Below are 24,005 nucleotides of genomic sequence, written 5' to 3'. Positions count from 1 at the left end.
CTCATCCACCATATGTGCTTCTGCATTCTTCCAGAAGCACATATGGTGGATGAGAAGGCCTGGCTCGCAGTAAGACATTCCCATAGACACACTCCTAAACCTTGTGGGCAGCCTTCCCAGTTGAAGCTGTTATACCTGCAAAGGATGGGCCAACTCAATATTGAACCCTACGGACTGGGATGCCATTAAGTTCATGTGCGTGTAAAGGCAGGCATCATAATACTTTTGACAATATAGTGTATAGCATTTATGGAATTTTAGGTGTTCCCCTGCAAATTGAATAAAACAATACTGGCCAAATTGTAATGTTTATTTCTGTTTTTTTTATTATTAAACAGGAAAAAGCCACATTTCACACATGTGCATCTGGATTTATCAGGCTTGACTGACTAGTATTAGGGATGTAGAGCAATGCACACAGTGATATATTGTGGATGTTTCTTAGGATTCTCCAAGGACTTTGTATCAGCCCTATAGGATCGTGGACTGAGTTCATGTGAACTGTATATAAGCCAGCTGCATCACATTTATGAGGAAAGCTGCATACATACTGGATGTAGATCCAAGCTGAATTTACATTGTATATCTCCAGGAGAGATCATCCATCTTTGGGCTCTGTGTAGGGTCTCCCCAACTTTCCATCCAAGTATCCGAGGGTGTTTTTAGATGGAGGGAATTACAGAGGGTTACTTAGCTTGGGTGGTTAGTTTAGGGGGAAGAGCGGTTAGTTATATATGGTAAGGCAACGGGGAAGAAGGGACCTAGGATTTTATTTTGCACTGGAACTGTTATATATTGTTTATGTATAACTAATAAATATTTTATTTTAGCCTCAAGTAGGTGTCAGATCCGTAATATTTATACTTTTTTGGTTACAAATTTCTGTGCACTTCCTGCTTAGGGATATTACACAGTATATACAAAATTATTAGGTGGCCTTCTGAGTACTAAGCTAAGAATTCATACTTCTAGAAAGATTGGTGCATTATATTGCTAGAAGCTGTATACTCTAGTGATGGCCAGCAGTATTGCAGGCAGTGATAACTATTTTACCTCCCTAAAGGAGGCTACCTCCTCATTCCTCCTCCACTGTACAAGGATTGTGCTCCAGTTAGCAAGTTGCCATGGGCGTGATTTCTTGACAAATCGGTATAAGGATTACATCTTTCCCATATGTGCACAGTCCTCAACGACTGAATGTCCCTCCCCTTTCATTCATTTTTTATATATGCCTTTCAACTCCTGCAGATTGGCAGCAGGTTGTGAGTATACACAGATTTTAGGACTGCATAAAAATGTTTACGCACACTTATTGCTGAAGGTCAGAACATTTGGTGTCAAGTTTGTAGGATTCACAAAGAATCAGCAGCTCTAAAGTCACTACTTATAAATAATGAAGTTAATGCACTTTTTTTTATATTTATATAAAACTTGCTAAGATAAAAGTGCCAAGCTGAGCGGAGAGGAGATTTCATGCTGTAAATAATTGATAGCTCTTTGGGCGCATAAAACACTGGCCAAAACTGAAGGAGGATTAGAGGAGAATTTACAGGATCCAAACCAGCCGCAAAGGTCCTACACCTCAATTGTTGTAGAATGCAGGAAGTTTGAGGTTCAGTGATCCCCTCACTAGCTTAATCCAGAATATTAGATCTGTATTCTATACATTCATATTAGGTGCCCTTATAGGGTAAGATCAAAGATAACAATTCAAGGTTTACAAACTTTACTTCCATAATTGAAACAATAAACTTTTGTTTGAGTTTTGTTTTTGGATATATTATTGGAGGATTTGTGTGTATATTCTACACTATATAGCCAAAAGTATGCAAACACCCTCCAAATGATTTCAAGTGTTTTCAGTGAAGGGTACTGTTAAACCATGACATGCAAAAACATTTTAGACAATTGTGCGCTTCCTATCTTGTGGTAATAGTTTCTGTTCAAGCATTATGCTGCCCCTGTGCACAAATTAAGCTCCATAGAGACACAATTTGAACAGTTTTGGAGGAACTTACATGGACTACATGGGGCCCTGACCTCATCCCTACTGAATGCCCCTGGCATTAACTGGAATTCCAGTTTTGAACCAGGTGCCTGTGATGGATAGGGGTACACAGACTTTTAATCATCTAGTTTGGAGAAAAAAGACAGAACAGTGAATACACTGTTTAGATAAGCAGTGAAAATCCCCCATACATGACTGCAGGGAAGGAGGGACAAAAGGGAAGAATGGATAGACAGAAAAGAGTTCAGGGAGAAGAGAACATAGTGGAGGGGAGGACAATAGGAAGGATGGCAGCGAAAGGGAGAAGAGGACACAGTATAGAGTTAGGACAATATAGAGAATGGCAGTGGAGGGTGGGGAAGAGGACATAATTGAGGGAAGGACAATACGGAGGGTGATAGCAGAGGCGAGAACACAGTGGAGTGGAAGACAATATTAACTTTGTAAGATGAAGAGAGAAGACACAGTGGAGGGGAGGACAATACAGAGGATGACAGTGAAGGGGAGAGAAGGGACAGAGTGAAGAAGTAACAATATAGATGGTGATAGCAAAGTGGAGAAGAGGACAAAGTAGAGGGCGGGGGGGAATACAGAGGAAGACAGAAGAGGGAAGAAGACACAGGGGAGTGGTGGACAATACAGAGGATATCAGAGGAGGGGGAAGACACAGTGGAGACAAGAACAATACATATATATAGTATATAATATATCAGAGGAGGAGAGAAAAGTACATATTGGGGGGAGAGGGGTGTGATACAGAGGATGACAATAGAGGGGATAAGAAGACACACTGAAGAGGATGTCAAGGAAGGGGGGAAGACTCAGTGGAAGGGGGGACAATACAGAGAATGACAGTAGTGGGCACAAGACAACACAGTGGATTGGAGGATATTATAGAGCATGTGTCAAACATATAGTCCCACAGATACTAGTGGCTTTTTGAGGGCAACCATATTGCTGATGCGGCCCGCAATTAGGTTAAGTTTGACACCCCTGTTATAGAGAATGACAGCAGAGGGATAAAAGCACACAGTGGAGAGGAGGACAATATGAAGGATAGCAGTGGAAGGGAGAAGACGTCATTATGGAGAGGGAGGACAATACAGAGGATGACAGCAGAGAGAAGAAGAGGATGACATGGAGTGGAGAACAATGCAGAGGATAAAGCGGAGAAGAGGACACGTGAGAAGAGCAATATGGAAGATGAAAGCAGAGAGGAGAAGAAGACAAAGTGGAGAGGGGAAAGTAAGGATTACAATGGAGGGAAGAAAAGGAAACAGGGGAGGGGAAGACAATACAGACTTTGTCAGAGGAGGAGAGAAGACACAGTGGAGAGGAGGACAATACAGAGGATGACGGCAGAGGGGAGAAAAGGACAAAGTAGAGAGGGGAAAATACAGAGAATGACAGAGTAGGGCAGAAGACACAGTGGAGGAGAGGAAAATATGAAGAATGACAGCGGAGGGGAGAAGAGGACACATTAGAGGAGAGGACAATATGGAGGATGACATCGGAGGGGAGAAGAGGACACAGTGGAAGGAAGCACAATAAAAAGGATGGCATTAGAGGGGAGAAGAGGAAACAGTGAAGGGGAGAAAAAGATTAAGGATGATAGCCGAGGGGAGAAAAGGACACAGTAGAGGGGATGACAATATGGAGGATGCCAGTGAAGGGGAGAGAAGGGCAAAGTGGAAGGGAAGACAATATGGAGTCTGACAGCAGTGGGAAGAAAAGGACATAGTGAAGTAGAGGACAATACAGAAGATGACTGCAGAGGGGAGCAAAGGACACAGTGGGAATGTGCACAATACAGAGAATGACAGAGGAGGGGAGAAGACAAAGTGGGAGAGAGGACACTACAAAGGATGAAAGACAGAGAAGGAAACAGTGAAGGGGAGAAAATTTTAAAGGATGACAGCAGAAGGAGAAGAGGACATGGTGAAGAGGTAGACAATGCAGAGGATGGCTGCAGAGGGGCAAGAAAGACACAGTGGATGGGAGGACAATACAAAGCATGAAAGTGGAGGGAAGAAAAGGACACAGTGGAGAGGAGGACAATACAAAGAATGGCTGTGGAAAGGAGAGAAGGAAGCAGTGGAGGGGACGATAATATGTAGGATGACAGCAGATGGAAGAGGGGGACACAGTAGAGGAGAGGACAACACAGAGGATGACTGTGGAGGGAAGAGAAGGACACAGTGGAGAGGAGAACAATTTGTAAGATGGCAGCAGATGGAAGAGGAGGACACAGTGAAGAACAGGGCAATACAAAGAATGACTGTGGAGGAGAGAGAAGGACAAAACGGAGGAGAGGATAATGCAAAGAATGACTGCAGAAGGGAGGGGATACACAGAATGAAAGCAGAGGGGAGACGAGGACACTGGAGATTAGGACAATACGGAGTTTGACAACAGATGGGAGAGGTGGAAACAGGGGAGGACAATAGGAAGAATAACAGTGTAGGGGAAAGAGGACACAGTATAAAGGGGGCAATATTGAGGATGGGAACAGAGGGGAGGGGGGACACTGTGCAGGAGGACAATACAGAGGATGACAACAGAGGGGAGAGGAGGACACAGTGGAGATAAGGGGAAATACAGTGGATGACAGAGGAGGGAAGAGAAGGACACAGTGGAGGGGAGAACAATTAAGGAGGATGACAATGTAGGGGAGATGAGGACACAGTGGAGGGGAGGACAATATGGAGGATGATGGCTAATGGGAGAAGAGGATATAGGGGGGACAATACAGAGGATGACAGCAGAGGGGAGAAGATGACACAGTGGAGAAAATAATTTAGAGGAAAGCTGCGCACAAGGTAGCGCTGCCAGATGTTGGCCACACACACACCACAATTTTAAGACCATTTTAACCACTTGCAACCAGATTTCAGTTACAGGAATGTTCAAATATATAAACATAAATTCCCAGCAATGAATTCCACTGAACGTAATACAACAATCACAACTGTTGGTGGAAGGTTATTTTTTCAGGGGAATAGTTCACCCATAAAATATGCTCTCTGGACAAAATGTTTTCTATTATTTTTCTTAGGTGAAAAAGTTTCTCAGACAACATTATCTTATGTGTATTGAAAATAAACAACGGCAATTGTCAAAAAAGCTACCTTAGAGTCCTAATTAGATAATACTAAAATTATAATATTAATAAAAATATACAGGAGGGCAGAGACCTGTCTTTTCTCCTCCGGGGCGTTCTTGACCCTCTCAGCGATTTTCTGCAGAATTCCCATCATTTTGGTCTCTCTGGAGAATTCAGCGTTTAGGGCACTCCCCATACAGAATTGGAGTGCAGCCAGCAGCGTCTGATACAAGCGTCTATAATGAGATTCATTTGTAGCATCTGTTAACAGCCTGCAGGAGAAGAACAAAATTCATGTTTGTTTCACAAAAATTGTTTCAGCTCAAACATGAGAGCAATAAAAAGTACAAAATGTTGGAGCTGCAGCTGCTGATAAGAGTGTGAGGCACAAGGTGTGCAATGCCTCATAAGGCATTCCTATTTTATGGCTAATCTCATCTCAGTATGGTCTATGTGCTTCCCAATAAAAATAAGCAGTAAGCTATGAATACTTTGTTAGTGGGAGTAGCAGATCAGTTAACCAGTATCTGCATACTCAGGAATATATAAATATAATAACATTATAAAATATAAATACCATCATATATCTTACAGGCTGTGATCTAAATTATACAGATTATTCATAGCCTGCATTAAACATTGAACACTCTGGTAAGAATTAGCTTCTCCTCTGCAGATTAAAAAATGTATTGATCGCAATATTGGTAAATGCACTTCACATGAAGACAGAAAAACTCACCAGAATATTCTGTGGGCAATCTGGACAGACCGCAGTGATCGCTCAAGGAGGAGTTTCACCAGACTGCTGTCTAGGAACCAATCAAACTTTACTGCCTGCCAAAGAAATAACTTTCAGCAGAAAGATGGGAAGAGGCAAATGGAATTCATTCTTTAAAGAGTTCCTGTTACCAAAATTATTCATGCCATCAACAATCCCCCTATAGGATTATATGTGTATTGAATGTATTTTAGGCATAATATTTGCCTGTGAGACCCTTTCTTGTATAAACATTCAAAAGCCCAGAAACTGCTGATGGGCACCACCATCTTGGATGTGATGATGGCAGTCTCAACAGACTCAGAGCTGTCACACTATAGCAGAGGTCTCCAAAGTACACAGAGGAGCAGAGGATGATGACATGGAGGAAGGATGATAACAGAGAAGCGAGGATAGCATGGAGAAAAAAAGGATGATGACATGGATAAAATAAGGATACTGACAGTAAGGGAGCAGAAGATAATGACACGGAGGAAAGAAGGATAATGACAAAAAAGAGAAGGGTGGTATTTAGAGAAAAGGGGAATGATGACACAGAGGAGAGGAGAATGATGAAATGGAGGAAAGAAGTGTGATGACATGGAGGAAATTAGGTTAGTGACAGTGAGGAGCAGAAGATAACGACATGGGGGAAAGAAGGATGATGACATGGGAAAAGAAGGATAATGACACGAAAGAAAAGAAGATGGTATTTAGTGAAAAGGAGGATGATGACAGGGAGGAGAGGAGAATGATTATATGGAGAAAAGGACAATGGTGACACAGGGAAAGGGATTATGACATAGAGGAAAAGAAGATGATGACATAGAGGAGTGGAGGATGATAGCATGGAGGAAAGAAGGATGATGACAAAAAGAAAAAAGTATGATGACATGGAGCGAAGATGGATGATTACACAGAAGAAATGAGTTTGATGACATGGAGGAAATTAGGATAGTGACAGTGAGGAACGGAAGATGATGACATGGAGGAAAGATGAATGATGACATGGAGAAAAGAAGGAATATGACACAAAAGAGAGGGGGATGATATTTAGAAAAAAAGGAGGATCATGACACAGAGGAGAGGAGAATAATGACATTGGAGAAAGGAGGGTGATCATACAGAGGAGAAGTGGATAATGATACAGGGGACAGGTGGATAATGATACAGGGGAGAGGTGGATTTGACAAAGGGGAGAGATGGATGATAACAGAGGGCAGAGTGATGATAACACAGGGAAGAGGAAGATGGTGACATGGAGGATGACAGAAGAATGTAAAGTTGGGCCCTGTAAGTCCCACAATGCCTCTGGCTGAAAGATTGCTGGAGGTGTTTATTGAGATGAGTTTTCAATGTACACAGCACAGTGGGATTCTGACCTGAATGAGCTGTGGCAAGAATTCCAGCAATTCATCATCTGACATCTTCCCGATCTGCCGACAGGCCGCGTCACGAATGTTTCCATCTGAGAAACTGGAGGAAATTGGGAACCATTAGACAAAGTAAAAGAAAACTGCAAGATGGTGAGAAGTGTCAAAGAAATAAATACCAGAGGGAGATAAATGCTGAGAGAGGATTAATACCAACAGGTGAATAAATGTTAGTAATGGATAAATAATGGGGTGAGAGACGGATACCAGGGGGATAATAATACTGGGGGGGAAAGTGAATAATTCTGGGAGGCAGAATATAAATAATGGGGTGGAACTGATATCTCAGGGGGGTGGGGCTAAGTATCATGGGAAATAAATCGAGGGTGAGGGATGTGATAAATACTGTTTGTGGAGCTTCTATATACTACGGGAATCTCCACTTTCTGGACATGAAAAGCGTTTTATGAAAAATTAAAGTATAAGACAATGATGGGGAACTGCTTCAAAAATAGGTTGTAATATAAAGGGGATTCCTCCTTTATACATGCTCAGCTGATGAAAGTCAGCAGAGACTTATGAGAGCTAACACAATGATAAATGAGCTGTATTTGAGGAAATAATGATGCACAGCAGAAATATAAGCAGGAAGGTTAGTCAGTAGAGGATGCGGGGGAGAATTATTCTTAAAGCACCCATTACTCTGCCTGACACACACTGCTTTAGTGAGGGTAGAGGAACCATGCAGAAAGAAATTCTCACCAGGGGCTCAGCAGGCTTAGGCCCTCCAGCGGGTCTGAGAAGCTCCAGTCTTGCAGCAGCTGGTATATGGCAGATATAGTTGGGGGATCCCAACCGGGGGCACTACCCAAGAGTAAAGAAAGGGTACCTGGCAGCTTGTTCACACAGTGGCGGTAATGCCACAGACATTGTTTATCTGTTTCAGAGAGCCTAGAGGGAAGAAATGAAGTTGAAGAAGATGAAAAAGAAGACTTGGGATGAAAGAACATAATAGAAAACAACAGTGACAACAGCAAATCATTTTAAAGCTGATAAGTGATGGTGCTTTAAAATAAAATAAAACTGTGCTAAAAGATAAAATCCCTAAATTAGCAACTAGTACACCATTAGATACAAAATGGTAATAACAAATAAACCCAAACTCAAGTACAGCACTCAAAGAACAGAAACAAAACTAATAATAAAATCACTACAAACCTGTGTTAGGACGTAAACAAAACTACAGTGTAAATGTGATGTGTTTATAAAATAAAAGAATTGCTGCTGTTACAAAGGTTCTAAAATCTTAAATCGATAGTATTCCGATTCACAGCACTGTCCCATATATTCCACCTCTAATATTATCACTCTAAAACCATCATAACCACAAAGTGCCAAACTTTAAATAAGGTGCATATAGTTTAAATAATACAGTCTTTGCAATACAGTGTTGGTTTTTGGATATCTTGTGCAATTTTGCAACCTCTTGTGCTGATGTGCCAATCGTTCCACTGCTTTACATGCATCAATGTCAGTGCCGTGCTCCCCTCAGGTGTTCCCACACTCAGCAAAGCTCTATGCATAAGCATTAAGAGTCATAAGTGCTTATGATGCAGGTTTCACTGGCATATATGGGCTCTCTGGATGTAAACTTCTTTACTCCCATCTGTCCTCTACCGCAACCTCCAATCTGGTAACTGGACTCAGTATCTGGTATATCTCTCACCATACAAAGAATAAACAAGAGGTGCCCCCATAGCGTAATTCCACTTTATTATAAAACACACAAATTGGTTTACACTTACTTAAAAGATGAATATAACAGATGAGAATGCCAAACTGGGAAGCACCACTCGCAGCTTGTGCTCCATGGGCCAGATGTTACATTGCCAGTTAACTCCGCTCAACAAGTTTCTGAAGATCGCATAAAAAAAAAGTGCAGCGCTCAATCAGTATGCAAACAAAAAATTGTGCATATAGCTGTGAAAATGAATTAAATAAATTAAATGAACAATACATTCACATCACAAAAGTAAGTCCATAGTTCATAAGACAGTGTGAAAAAATGCTGGAAGACCAAAAGTGAAGCTGAAGTGTTCGGACAACCAAAGTTGTCAGTGAGAAAGGACCCAGCATCAACATAGAAGGCATATGCGCTCAACAGAAAATATGCACCCAGGTACCTTATAGTAAATGGTTCAACTGGGCCAAATAATCCTCATAAGAGAAAGTAGTCCACTCGTGAGGGATGGTCAATCAAAGTATATCCATATATTCCTGAGATGTGATGGCTTTGTCTCCCGCCAGCACACCGATATATGGAAATAAGCCAAAGTGCACATACATAGTGTAAAACTGCTTCAATAAGATTTATTTAAAAATGGTCAAAAACGCGTACAGACATCTTCAGATAACCAGCATGTAGCAAACAGAGTGATTACTGGTAGGAAAATGCGGTTCTGACATGTTTTGTTCATAGGGTTTGCCAATCAAACTAACCACTCCAAATATATATATATATATATATATATATATATATATATATATATATACCTTAGAAATATCAATACATCTATTACACCTGTTAGCAGCGGTCCTGGAGCTGTACATCGCTATGGTAATCCAAAATGGCACACGGCTCAAGCTTCGGTTTCGAACAAACCAGGCCTCAATATCAACACCTATTGGAAGACTGTGAAAGAGGCCAAACCCTCCCCAGACAAGCTCAATGCACTGACCAAGCTAGCGTATGCACTCCAAGCCTCATTCTAGATAAAGAAACTGACCTAATCACTAGTAACGTATATGTAGATTATGGAGTGATTGCATGATTGCATAAACAAATACAACACTCGTACATCCACAACTTAAATGGCAAATGGATCATGTAGAATCGTTTCCACATAAGTGGGAAAAAGAAAAAAAAAAGAATAATCAACTCCAGGATAGTTCACACAGATGTCATATTACACAATTTAAAAGCAGAATTTACGAGTGGGGATCAATGTGAAAACATCAACCACCTCCCAAATGAAGCAATAATATCTGATTGTGCAAATGAAGATAAAAGTAAAAATGACTGAAAATTGTTAAAAAGTGGGCAAAAGTGGGACAAAAAAAAGAGGGACTGAAGAGTGACCTGGCCACCACCTGACACAAAAAAAAAAGAGAGACTCCAACGGCATGTATAAAATACAAAAAACAAAATATAAAAGTAAAAAAAAGTACCAAATAACCTTATTATATAAAATACCAAAGGGACACCCATTGTGAGGAGGTGACGATCACCCCAAAAAAATTGTCACTAAACCATACATGGGTTCAAGATGTATTAACCAGTTCTGGACCGGAAGGATTTCCCTTTTTAATGACCAGGCCATTTTTTGCGATTCGCCACTGCGTTACTTTAACGGACAATTGTGCAGTTGTGCGACGCTGTACCCAATAAAATTGATGTCCTTTTTTTCCCACAAATAGAGCTTTCTTTTGGTGGTATTTGATCACCTGTGCGATTTTTATTTTTTGCGCTATAAACAAAAAAAGAGCGACATTTCTGAAAAAAAATATATATATATTTTCACATTTTGCTATATAACATTCCCAAATTAAAAACATTTAAAATTAAAATTTTTCATCCTTTTAGGCCAATTTGTATTCTGCTACATATTTTTGGTAAAAAAAAACCCCACAATAAGCGTATTTTGATTGGTTTGCACAAAAATTATCGCGTCTACAAACTAGGGTAAAGAGTTATGTCATTTTTATTTTTTTTACTAGTAATGGCGGCAATCTGCGATTTTTAGCGGGACTGCGACATTGCGGTGGACAGATCGGACCCCTAACTGACAAAAGGGGTTAACCTAGGGGTGATCGAAGTGTTAAATGTGAGCCTAGGGGAGTGCTTACTAACTGTGGGGGGATGGTCTTGTGAAATGATTATAGAGACCTGTGATCCTATATAGCAGGATCACAGGCGCTCTGTGATCATTTCAGAGAGAACAGTTAGCTGTGTTTACAACAGCTGACCGTTCTTCTCTCTCAGCGGGGAGCGATCATGGGTGGCCGGCAGCAATCAGTGCCGCTGGCCCTGTGCATCGGCATCCCCGCTGCCTAGTGGAGGCATTTGTCCCCCCACACCACGCGCGCGACCAATGTAGAGCTACGTCAGTTTGTGCAGGAGAGGCTGCCTCCCGCAGTAAATGTGCGGCGGGCGATCTTAATGTGGGTAATAAACGCATTAATATCCCAATCTATATTAAGTCCATAGGGTGTATAAGATTGCAAAGTGTATATCCAGTATGTTTCTAAGCGCGAGATTCCTCTTTTCTTAGACCCCCCTCCAAGGGGCAACAAAATGATCAATGATGTGAAAACTGGTTCCCTTAGGATCCTTATTGTGATAAAGTAAATAGTGTTTAGGAACACTATGTGTGGTTTTACCTTTTCTGATTTTAGCAATGTGCTCATTGACTCTCACAGAGAAGGACCTGATGGTGCGAACTACATATTGTTTATTACAAGGACAAGTCAGCAAATAAACAATATTGATAGTAGCACAGGTAGAAAAAAATTTTATACGAAAAATGGAGTTAGTGACCGTGGATTGAAAGGATAAAAACGTCCTCTTTAAGGGAACATTCCACCTACAAATATTCCATCTCCTACAGGGGTAATAGCCTTTCATATTATGAAAAAAGGTAGAATAGATGGTGGATTGATGACATTGGGAGCCAATTTTCCTTTTAGGGATGGAGCACCCCTAAAGATAACCTAAGCTATATCTGGAAGGTAAGGACCCAAGACATGATCATTCCTGAGTACCTCCCAATGAGTGTTCAGAATATTTTGGATCTGTCTATGTTGTGTTGAAAATTCAGTAAAAAAACACCACCTAGCAAAATTTAAATCAGGATTGACCTTGGGTTGGTCGGACAAAAGGCTCTTTCTATCTAGGCGGGGTATTCTATTGATCTCAGAATCTAGATCTACAGACCTGTACCCTTTGGCTATGAATCTCTGTTTTAAGACCTGGGCTTGTCTTCGAAAATCAAAAACATGAGTGCAGTTACGATGGAGTTTGACAAATTGACTCAGAGTAACCAAACTTGGCCATGCCTTATGATGGCAACTGTCGATAGATAAAAATGAATTGCGATCTGCACTTTTGAAGTATGTTTTGGTGATTAATTTATCATTAACTACAGACATCTCTAAATCCAAAAAATAGATACGCTGACTACTGGATTCGTAAAACAGATTAATCCCTCGATCATTAGAATTGAGAAATTACATAAAGTCATCAAGGGATGCACGGTCACCTTTCCATAGGAGAAGGATGTCGTCTATGTAGCAAAACCAAAGGGTCAATTCAGGCCTCGCTAAAGGATAGACGACATCCTCCTCCCATTTAGCCATAAATAAATTAGCCAAGCTGGGAGCAAATGTAGCTCCCATGGCCACCCCTTTCTGTTGAATGTAAAATTTGTGGTTAATTCAAAAAATAATTATGTCCAGTTGCAAATAAAAGCAAATTAAGAATGAAGTATCGCTGGTTTTGAGGGACTGTGATATCCGAAGCCAGAAAATGTTCAACAGCCTTGAATCCAAGAGAATGGGTAATGCATGTGTAAAGAAAGGCCACATCAGCAGTTACCCATAAATGTTCTCCCTCCAGACTAACACTCTCTGGAACTATGATAGTATCTTTAGTATCCCTCAAATAAGAAGGCATAGTACATACCAGAGGCTGTAAATAATAGTCTATATATTTACCAATTTGAGATGTGATGGAATCAATTCCATTGACTATTGGGCGACCTGCCAGATGGGTAGGGTTGTTGTGTACTTTTGGAAGATAGTACATAACAGGTACCCTTGGGGCTGTTGGTATAAGGTAAGCTTTTTCCTTTTTATCAAGAATTTGGTCCTTAAAACCTTTTTCTATCACCTTAACGAGTTTATTTTTATAGTGTATGGTGGGATTATTGGGAAGTTCTATATATGTCTCGCGGACACTCATTCTCTCCATTTCTGAAAAATATTCTGCCTTATCCACGATCCCCCCCCCCCCGCCTTTTTTTGCTTGGCAGATCACTAAGTCCTTTTGTTCACAGAGGGATTTGAGACCCACTTTTAACTGTGGATGTGGCCAATTCTTTTTGAGAGGTAATTTGGCTAAATTTTTAAGGACTAGATCCCTAAATACTCTAACAGAAGGGGCCAATGGACGCTAGCTTGGCCACTGCGTCAAGCTTGTCTGGGGAGGGTTTGGCCTCTTTCACAGTCTCCCAATAGGTGTTAATATTGAGGCCTGGTTTGTTCGAAACTGAGGCTTGAGCCGCACGATGGCGCCATTTTGATTACCATATCGATGTACAGCTCCAGGACCACTGCTAACAGGTGTAATAGATGTATTGATATTTCTAAGGTATATATATCTGGAGTGGTTAGTTTGGTTGGAAAACCCTATAAATAAGTCATATATGACGAAACGCATCAGACCCGCATTTTCTTACCTGTAATCACTTGGTTATCTGCAGATGTCTGTAAGTGTCTTTGGCAATTTTTAAATAAATCTTATTGAAGCAATTTTACACTATGTATGTGCACTTTGGCTTATTTCCATATATCGGTGTGCTGCCGGGAGACAAAACCATCACATCTCAGGAATATATGGATATACTTTGATTGACCATCCCTCACGAGTGGACTACTTTCTCCTATGAGGTTTATATGGCCTGGTTGACCCATTTACTATAAGGTACCTGGGTCCATATTTTCTGGTGAGTGCATATGTCTTCTATGTTGGTGCTGGTTCCTTTCTCACTGAAAACTTTGGATGTCCGAACACTTCAGCTTCACTTTTTGTCTTCCAGCATTTTTTCACACTGTCTTATGAACTATGGACTCACTTTTGTGATATGAATGTATTGTTCATTTAATTTATGTAGTTCATTTTCACAGCTATATGCACAATATTTTGTTTGCATACTGATTGAGTGCTGCACTTTTTCTTTATGCGATTTATGGACAATTGTATGTCATTTGTAGTGCTGGTAGCTTCTACTTTATAGTCAGCGCAGTGTTTTTTCACATTTATCATCTCAAGTTTCTGAAGATGCCCTGTGGAAGGGGAGAAACGCACTGGGCGGAGTTAACTGGTGACGTCAGGTCTGGCCTATGGAGCACACACTGTAAGCGCCACTGTGGGTTAACGTTCCCATCTGTAATGTTCATCATCTAAGTGAGTGTAAACCAATTTGTGTGTTTTATAATAAAGTGGAATTACGCTATGGTGGCCCCTTTTGTGTATTCTTTGCATGGTGAGAGATATACCAGATACTGAGTCCAGTCACCACACTGGAGGACAGAGAGGAATAAAGTTTACATCCAGAGAGCCCATATATGCCAGTGAAACCTGCATCATAAGCGCTCATGACTCTTAATGCTTACGCATAGAGTCCACAAGCTTTGATGAGTGTGGGAACACCTGAGGGGGGCACGGCACTGACATTGATGCATGTGAAGCAGTGGAGTGATTGGCACATCAGCACAAGTGGTTGTAAGATTGCACAAGATATCCAAGCACCAGCACTGTATTGCAAAGACTGTATTACTTGGACACTGAGCATTTTATTTAAAGTTTGGCACTTTGCGTTTTTGATGATTTTAGAGAGATAATATTAGAGGCGGAATGTTTGAGACAGCGCTGTGAATCAAAACAAAACTAATATTAGTCTAGTGTGTGTGTGTCTATAATAGAATGTCCGTGCAAACAATAACCATTTGCATGGACATTCTGCTATAGACACATATACTGGACCGATTTAAAGAGGAAGTAAACCCTCCTCTGCAACTTTTACCTATAGGTAAGCCCATGATAAGGCTTACCTATAGGTACTGTAAATATCTCCTAAACATGCACCGTTTCGGAGATATTTACCTTACATGCAGCCAGTGACATCACTGGCGCATGTGCTCTGAAGGAATAGCCGCTGGTGCCGTTCCTTCAGAGCCCCGTGCCGTGACCGTCGGCTCCCGCACGGGTGCGCAGGAGTGACGTCACCGCGGCTCCGGCCAATCAGATGGCCGGATGCCGCGATCCTGGAAGACGGGCAACTGAACATGTCGCCCGTCATACAGGTAAGCGGGCAGCACGGCGGGGGCTAGTTCTAAGGTAAGTATTTCATAATGAGCTAGTATGCGATGCATACTCGCTCATTACGTGTTTCTCTTTCAGGTTGAAAAAAAATATATATATTTTTTATGGGTTTACATCCTCTTTAAGTTTTGTTTTGTTTTATGAGCACTGAACTTGAGTTTGGGTTTATTTAAAGTGATGGTGTCCAGACAATATGGAAGGAAAATTATCCCTGGCAGTAAATAAAATGGCTCATAAGTGATCCACCTTACCTCCTCCTGAACTCTGCCAGATTTCTCGACTTAAGCTGGGCACAAAAAGTTTATTTTCATTCAGCCAGTGGGCTGAACGAAAAAAAAAAAAAAAAAGAAAATTAATAGATTCCTCCATCCACACAAGTGAGGTGGATGGAGGAATCCTTCTCACAGGGACATTGTTTTCTGACGGCGGCTCCCACTGTTGTCATAATACACTGACCAGTGGCTGGTTGCAGCTGCTATTTGACAATACTTTTCCAGCGTGTCCATTCAAAAGAAGTCGATATAACAATCAATAGACTTCTGTTGAACTGGAAAAGCCACACACAGAATAAAATTGAACCAGTCCCTGCTGAATCAGCTGAACTTCGATCAGTCTATGCCCAGCTTAAGTGAAATAGAGAATAATTTGGAAAGTTAGGTAACTTGTAGTGATCCTTTCAATTGCACCACTTTAAAATAATTGAGAGGTGGGATCTAACTGGCTGCACTTCTAACTGCACTTCCTGATAACACCTCCCACTTAATGCTCTGCTTTCATTTTCTTGATTGGTTTTAATTCCAAACAGATTCTATTCTGCTCATTTCCATTTCCTTCAGCCGCTGACAACTCTACCCAACATTTACATTTCAGTTCTGCACAGCTGCTGCTTAAAGGCTGAAATTAAAAACACAAAAACGAAAAAATAGCACAAGGAACATAACTTACAGTCAGTAGGATGTGTCATTTCTTCTGATTCCTCTTCTGTTAGTAGAAATCCTCTTCCATCCATGCCCCTTACCCCTAACTCCTGGTGCAGTGCGGCTTAATACAACTAAGGGACTGTCACAGGCTCTCATTTGGAGAGCCTGACTATGCCTGCTCTTTCTGCCCAGCTACTCCATTCATAGAAGCGGTAATACAGCTCCTATGAATGAAATGTGATCTTTGATTAGAGGGGGCTGGCTTGTCAATCATCTGCCCATCCTCCATTCATAGATCATGTTTCATTTATAAAAGCTCTAGCATGGCTTATGCAAATAGAGCAGCTGAGCGAAAAGGGAGGCCATATTTGAGCTCTCTTAACCAGAGCCTGTGACAGACCATTAGTTGCAATAACTCCCACTGCATCCCGTGGATGGGGGGGGGCATGGACGGAGATGACTTTTTACTAACAGAACAGGAATCAGTGGCGGCCCGTCCATTGGGGGCACAGGAGTTGCCACCCCCCCATCCATGCGTCCAGCCCCCTAATCTACATGCATGTATTTTTTTTTGAAGCACGTGATTAGAGCCAGAGGCTCTAATAGGCTTTATAGAAGGGTGGGATCGGGGCGCAGAGCACTGCCCCCAGAGACCACCCAGTTGTGTGACAATAGCGAATGAATATTCGCTATTATCACACTGACTCTCCTCCCAGCCAATCAGGAAGGGGGTCCCTGTGACCCGTTTCCCGATTGGCCGAAAGGAGGGGCCATGCTATTGGCCAAGGAGGAGATGCGGAGATGCGGGGGAAGCCGCTGCCTGCCCTCCACGTCAATCCAGGGCGGGGGGGGGGGGGGGGTGTTGGCGTGTGAGCTGGTGTGGTCCGGGGGGGTATGGTGTGGTCCCTCCATCGCCCCCCCGCTGGCCCATGGAGCACCAGCCGCCACTGACAGGAATCAGTAGAAGGGACACATCCCTCTGACTGTAAGTTGTGTTCCTTGTGCTGGCTTTTCTGTTTTTTTATTTTAGATACCCTTATGCTAAAGAAGTCAATTTCTCCAACCATGAGATTCTCCCAGAATCTCTTGCTACCCCCCAACCACTGCAAACCCAAATGATAATGTCACCCAGAGGGGTTATCTATAATTATAATCGTGGAGTCTGACTGTGAGCAGGTGACACCTACAAGCTATGGCACTGTAATCCTCCCACCATATAGGGCGATTCCATTTATTGTTCTCCACCCTAAGTCAAAATAATAGCTTTTTTTTATCCCATTAATCACCAGTAATGAAGCTTACAAGAGTACAGAGCCACGTTGCGCCAGGAATTCCTTCTGATGGGTCGGATCCTGAAATGCGACGCTGATGTGGGACTTGTCTGCGGTGGGTCTGCAAAATGTGTGCACTGCCTGTGGAAAATCAACCTGCACCAAATAACATGTTGCAATTACTGTGCTACGAACTTGAAATGTTATAAAATATAAAGAACTAAAAGCAGAGACTGTACCAGTATAAAATACATTGTATATCAGTGCTTGCTGCAGCATAAGACAGACTAACTCATATAATGCATACTATAAAATATACTGTTCATATTACATGACAGAGACTGTACTAGAATAAAACACATTACATCTCTATAGAGTCTTCAACTGCAGTGGCAGAAGGGAGATTCTCTTTCAATACATCACACACAATACAGAGTGTGATGTCCATATAGTAGATACACTATATTACCAAAAGTATTGGGATGCCTGCCTTTACATGCACATGAACTTTAATGGCATCCCAGTCTTAGTCCATAGGGTTCAATATTGAGTTGGCTCACACTTTGCAGCTATAACAGCTTCAACTTTTCCTTGAAAGCTGTCCACAAGGTTTAGGAGTGTGTCTATGGGAATGTTTGACCATTCCTATTAGAAACGCATTTGTGAGGTCAGGCACTGATGTTGGACGAGAAGGTCTTGCGTGCAGTCTCCGCTCTAATTTATCCCAAAGATGTTCTTTTAGGTTGAGAGCAGGACTCTCTGCAGGCCAGTCAAGTTCTTCCACCTCAAACTCACTCATCTATGTCTTTATGGACCTTGCTTCATGCACTGGTCCAAATCATTTGGTGGAGGGGGGATTATGGTGTGGGGTTGATTTTCAGGGGTTGGGCTTGGCCCCTTACCTCCAGTAAAGGGAACTCTTAAGGGGTCAGCATACCAAGACATTTTGGACAATTTCATGCTCCCAACTTTGTGGGAACAGTTTGGGGATGGCCCCTTCCTGTTCCAACATGACTGCGCATTAGTGCACAAAGCAAAGTCCATAAAGACATGGATGAGCGAATTTGAGGGGGAGGAACTTGACTGACCTGCACTGAGTCCTGACCTCAACCCGACAGAACACCTTTGGGATGAATTAGAGCACAGACTGCGAGCCAGGCCTTCTCTCCAACATCAGTGCATGACCTCACAAATGTGCTTCTGGAAGAATGGTCAAAGATGCTATTAAAAATCATGTGTGTGTAAAGATACAGTAGATAGCGAGTATTACAGGAACAAAATATAGTGGATAGATGCAGATTATTGGGGGCCCCTTGTAGATGGATAGCTAGTATTATAGGGCTCATACAGTATTTAGTACATGTATAAAGAGTAAATAATACATTTAGTTTTAATCAATGTATCTACTCTCCAAATCTTTTTATCTAAAGGGAAGGGGGGTGTATTTAAGAAGTAGTTTTCTTTGTATTTGATAGTTATTTGTGTTCTTTTGCTTGATATTTTTATACCCGATACACCCCCCCCCCCCCCTACAGACATCGTAGGGGGGATCTGAAGTCAATGATGGGCCTTATGTGTATAATATATTGTGACATAACAAAATATAAAACAATCTAATATAATATATAGAAATAATATATAATACACGAGGGATCAGATTACTGACCTGTACAGTGGCGAGTGTGGGCAGAGTGACATCAAAGGCTCCTGGGGTGATGGCAGGTGGTGGTTCGGCGTGAGATATCATATTGATCAGCAGAAACCCCTCAACCATTTGCCTGGAGGAAAGAAGAAGAGGTAAGATGGGTAACACAGAGTACCATCAACCAGCACTGGCACCCCCATACAAGCTGCCAGTCACAATGAATAGTAATGCCCCATCCCCAAAGTGGTTATTCTCTGATGTCTAGAAGTTGTTTCCCGCAGAGAATTATATCTTACATAACCGACTGTTCTTATTGAGTGCATCAATAAATGATCACCAAAGATTGATGTGTGTGAGGAATCGGATTGAGTCAGAGCAAAAATTGTCCATCTGAAATTAATCCAATTGGTAATTTGTCCATCATTAAAAGTACAGCCATGATTGCTCAGTGCATCACATGAGCAGTAATGCTCAGCTGCAACATGCTAAGAAGGAGCAGTGGTCACACACAGTTGTAATTATTTGAATTTCTTTCCATGTTCTTGGCTGTAGGAGGCCTGGGGGAGCGGAACTCCTGGTATATTCTCTCAATTAACATTGACTATTTTAAATCCCTATGCTGTTAGCATTAGTAAATAGTTAGGAAAGAATATAATATTTTTTGCATTTCTTCATTAACTTCCTGGTTTCCAGGCCTAGGCAAATTATGTCATACATCTCACAAGTCTTCGGAAGAAGAAGAGGGGAGGAGGTTTTTTTTCAGTTAAGCAGACCCTTCCTGCATGTCTGAGCTAAGGGCAGATGGATTCCAGGAAGTAAATGCCACATAATTCATCTGCCATTACTCAAGATGGCCATGGCCAGAATTTCTAGGGGGGTGTTTTTCAAAGTGATTTCTCAGTAAAATAAAGCATGGAGACATGGATGGATGGGGAAGTTTACTTTGAATATAAAAAATTAATGAAATAGCATTTTTGGTTTGTGGTGCTCAAGTGCAGTGTAGTTCTGCTTTAAGTCTTCAGCTCTGAACTTGCAGTCAACCTTTTCCTATTAAACAGAAGAACTCCCTGTCTGGGTCACAGCTGTCTGACATCCAATCACTGTGTGTCAGGGAACTACGCTTGCATGCATCACAGGATATCCTCGAGTGATTGATCTCCCCACTTTACATCCTAATTATAAACAAATAGAGAAAAGAAGGCGATCGATAGACCCTAATGGACGAGAGGCAATGGCTGCTCTGATATCCACTGGGATGAAGCAGTTCAGGGAAGTTCAAGGATTGTGTTTAAGGCACGGCTCCACTGGCAGGGAAGTATACACAGATAACTCACCCATTGGAGTAGAGCGGCAGACAGGACCAGGCCAGGAAGGAGCTGCAAGTGTCAGTCACTGCATACAATCTCAGCACCAACATTGTCTCATATGGCAGAGCTGCCAGAAGGAGCGGGAATTTCATCCTGGAACACAACACACAAAGACTGTCAGAGCCCAGGGCTGCCATTGGCTAGGTCCTGAAATTGTTGCTAGTTCTGTGTGCAGAGGTCACCTCTACAGCACCACACAGTAATTCTACCTTCAAGAGACAGCAAATGGTAACAGCCCCCATGGCGAGGTCACTTATAAAACTCCCGATAAAAAAATGACCCCTTTAATTCCCCAATGTCTTTATTTTTTGGTGTGATCTCCTGCAATTGGTCTACATACCGAGCTGCCACACTGCGGCTGAAATCATGCTTTCAGTGGCAGTAGGTAGGCAAGTGATGTTAAGAGGTAGGGCAATGACACACATATATACTCACACTGAGTGATGAAATCAACCCAACAAAATTGTTACTTAAATAGACAAATTAACAAAAAAAAATGTGCAATAGACGTCCTGCATCCGCATAAGGCCCCTTTCACACATACAGTCCATTCAGATCTGCCTGTCAGTTTTTCAGGCGGATCCAAACGGATGCCCCATGCATCTCTATGGGGCAGCGAAAATCAGCGGAGACATGTCTGCTGACATCCGATCCGATCCTGTCCGTCAAATCCAGACGGATGGAAACCCTATTTTCCATCCGTCTGGCGGATCGGATCGGATGAGAACGGACAGGTGGTCCGTTCTCATCCGATTCCCCCATAGAGGACAGCGGGGATCTGACAGCTCAGTCACCGCACACAGTGCGGAGACAGCTGTCATCCGCCAGCTCAGCGGGGATCGGCGCATCGATCCCCCGCTGAGCAGAACGGAGTCCGTCAGTGGTGCGGACCCTGTGAAAGGGGCCTAAGTGGAAAAACGAACATCTATTAATCATACATGAAACACTGTGTTAAATTGTCAAAACAAATTATGTACCAAAACATACACTTTTTATTTTTTTAATAAAAATATACAGCATCTCACAAAAGTGAGTACACTCTTCAAATTTTTGTAAATATTTTATTTTATCTTTTCATGTGACAACACTGAAGAAATGACACTTTGCTACAATGTAAAGTAGTGAGTGTACAGCTTGTATAAGGCCCCGTTCACATAGCAGCGACGCTACTTCCCGGGGCGACCTCCGAGGTTCATAACATTGAAGTCTATGACGGTCGCTCCGGGTTGCCCCAAAGAAGCTCCGGACCCTTTTTCTAAGTCGGAGCGACTTGTGTCGCTCCTATTAGAAGGGGTCCGCAGCTTCCCTATGAAGGCGACCTACGGTGACCTGTGAGGCGACCAGGTCGCCTCACAGGTCGCCCCAGTGTGAACGGGGACTTACAGTGTAAATTTGCTGTCCCCTCAAAATAAATCAACATATAGCCATTAATGTCTAAACCGCTGGCAACAAAAATGTGCAATAGACTTCCTGCATCTGCATAAGACCCCTTTCACACATACAGTCCATTCAGATCCGCCTGTCAGTTTTTCAGGCGGATCCGAACGAATGCCCCATGCATCCCTATGGGGCAACGAAAATCCGCGGAGACATGTCCGCTGACATCCGATCTATAAAGATGGCCTAGGCTATAAGAAGATTGCCAAGTCTCTAAAATGGAGCTGCAGCATGGTGGCCAAGACCATACAGCGGTTTAACATGACAGGTTCTACTCAAAACAGGCCTCGCCATGATCGATGAAAGCTCAGCATCACATCCAGAGGTTGTCTCTGGGAAATAGACGTATGAGTGCTGCCAGCATTGCTACAGAGGTTGAAGGGATGGAGGTTCAGCCTGTCAGTGCTCAGACCATACGCCGCACGCTGCATCAAATTGCATCTGCATGGCTATCGTCCCAGAAGGAAGCCTCTTCTAAAGATGTTGCCCAAGAGAGCCCGCAAACAGTTTGCTGAAGACAAGCAGACTAAGGAACTAAACTACTACTAAGGATTATTGGAACCATGTCCTGTGGTCTGATGAGACCAGGATAAAGGTATTTGGTTCAGATGGTGTAAAGCATGTGTGGCGGCAACCAGTTGAGGAGTGCAAAGAGAGGTGTGTCTTGCCTACAGTCAAGCATGGCGGTTGGAGTGTCATGATCTGGGGCTGCATGAGTGCTGCCGGCACTGGGGAGCTACAGTTCATTGAGGGAACCATGAATTCCAACATGTAGTGTGACATACTGAAGCAGAGGATCCCCTCCCTTCGGAGACTGGACCGCAGGGCAGTATTCCAACATGATAACGACCCCAAACACACCTCAGAGACGACCACTGCCTTGCTAAAAAAAGCTGAGGGTAAAGGTGATGGACTGGCCACGCATGTCTCCAGACCTAAACCCTATTGAGTATCTGTGGGGCATCCTTAAACGGAAGGCGGAGAAGCGCAAGGTCTCTAACATCCACCAGCTCCGTGATGTCGCCATGGAGGAGTGGAAGAGGACTCCAGTGGTAACCAGTGAAGCTCTGGTGAACTCCATGCCCAAGAGGGTTAAAGCAGTGCTTACATCTGGAATTCCCAGATGTAGCCTTTTACAGGGAAACGTCACTACATTACAGTGAAACGCGTCAGGAGGAGAAAGGAGCTGTGACGTTACTAAGTTCCGTGCCTGGCAGTGTAATCCCCAGTCAGACCCCTCTCTCTACCACTTGTATCTATTTGTTTTGCTGTAAGTGCATATATATTTTTATTAAAAGAACACTCTTTGGAACATGCTGCTTGATGAGTTTTTATTTTATATATGCATATAACATGGCCCAAGATTAAAGACAGCTGGCCCGAGGCTCCTAAAAAGAGATCTGGAGTGTTGGTTGAGACATCTATGGTGGAACATAAGATCTTACTCCCGCACAGTACCGGTATACAGCTGATCCTGGGTTATTGAAAGTATCCTACAACCTATGTTGTTCTTGATCTTCTATAATTTAGAGATCATGGAGTTTTGGTAAGAGGCACACTTTTCTATTTTTTGAGCACTGGTGGAATATAGAAGCAAGGTGTTTGATTCAAATATCAAGAAACAATGGAAACAGAGCATGTTGTTTTACGTTGTTTGTTTAATAAATTGGACACTTTATAATAACTTTTAAGTGAATTTTAAAATGTATGTTTTGGTACATAATTTGTTTTGATGATTTATCACATGTATGTCTCAGCTTTCATGTATGATTAATAAATGCACCTTTTTTCACTTATGCGGGTGCAGAAAGTCTATTGCACATTTTTTTTATGTTAATTTGTCTATTTTAAGTAACAACTTTTTGAGTTGATTTCATCACTATAGTGTGAGTATATATATTTTTTGTCATCCGATAGCGCACTTTTATATTATATTTATTTTGTCTATTTTCCAGTATTCAGG

At 42.2% G+C, this 24,005-nt stretch overlaps 1 protein-coding gene across 3 annotated transcripts in view; it reads right to left on the bottom strand.

Annotated features, from left to right (window-relative positions):
• The window catches only part of PIK3C2G (phosphatidylinositol-4-phosphate 3-kinase catalytic subunit type 2 gamma), a 208,424-nt gene that overhangs the window by 84,224 nt on the left and 100,195 nt on the right, over positions 1-24,005 (bottom strand). For 2 of the 3 annotated variants that reach the window (XM_082255684.1, XM_082255683.1), the window contains exons 13-19: positions 20,573-20,698; positions 19,260-19,371; positions 17,625-17,749; positions 8,004-8,192; positions 7,251-7,344; positions 5,851-5,945; positions 5,203-5,383 (exon numbers count right to left, since the gene is read on the bottom strand). In XM_082255684.1, the coding sequence (XP_082111810.1) occupies positions 5,203-5,383; positions 5,851-5,945; positions 7,251-7,344; positions 8,004-8,192; positions 17,625-17,749; positions 19,260-19,371; positions 20,573-20,698 (922 nt within the window). The remainder of the gene's footprint in view (positions 1-5,202; positions 5,384-5,850; positions 5,946-7,250; positions 7,345-8,003; positions 8,193-17,624; positions 17,750-19,259; positions 19,372-20,572; positions 20,699-24,005) is intronic. The other variant, XM_082255685.1, reaches the window with a different exon arrangement.

The sequence above is a fragment of the Pelophylax lessonae genome (genome assembly GCF_965119305.1).
Source record: "Pelophylax lessonae genome assembly, chromosome: 4".
In the NCBI taxonomy this organism is placed as follows: Eukaryota; Metazoa; Chordata; class Amphibia; order Anura; family Ranidae; genus Pelophylax; species Pelophylax lessonae.
This window is presented reverse-complemented; position numbering and strand designations above follow the sequence as displayed.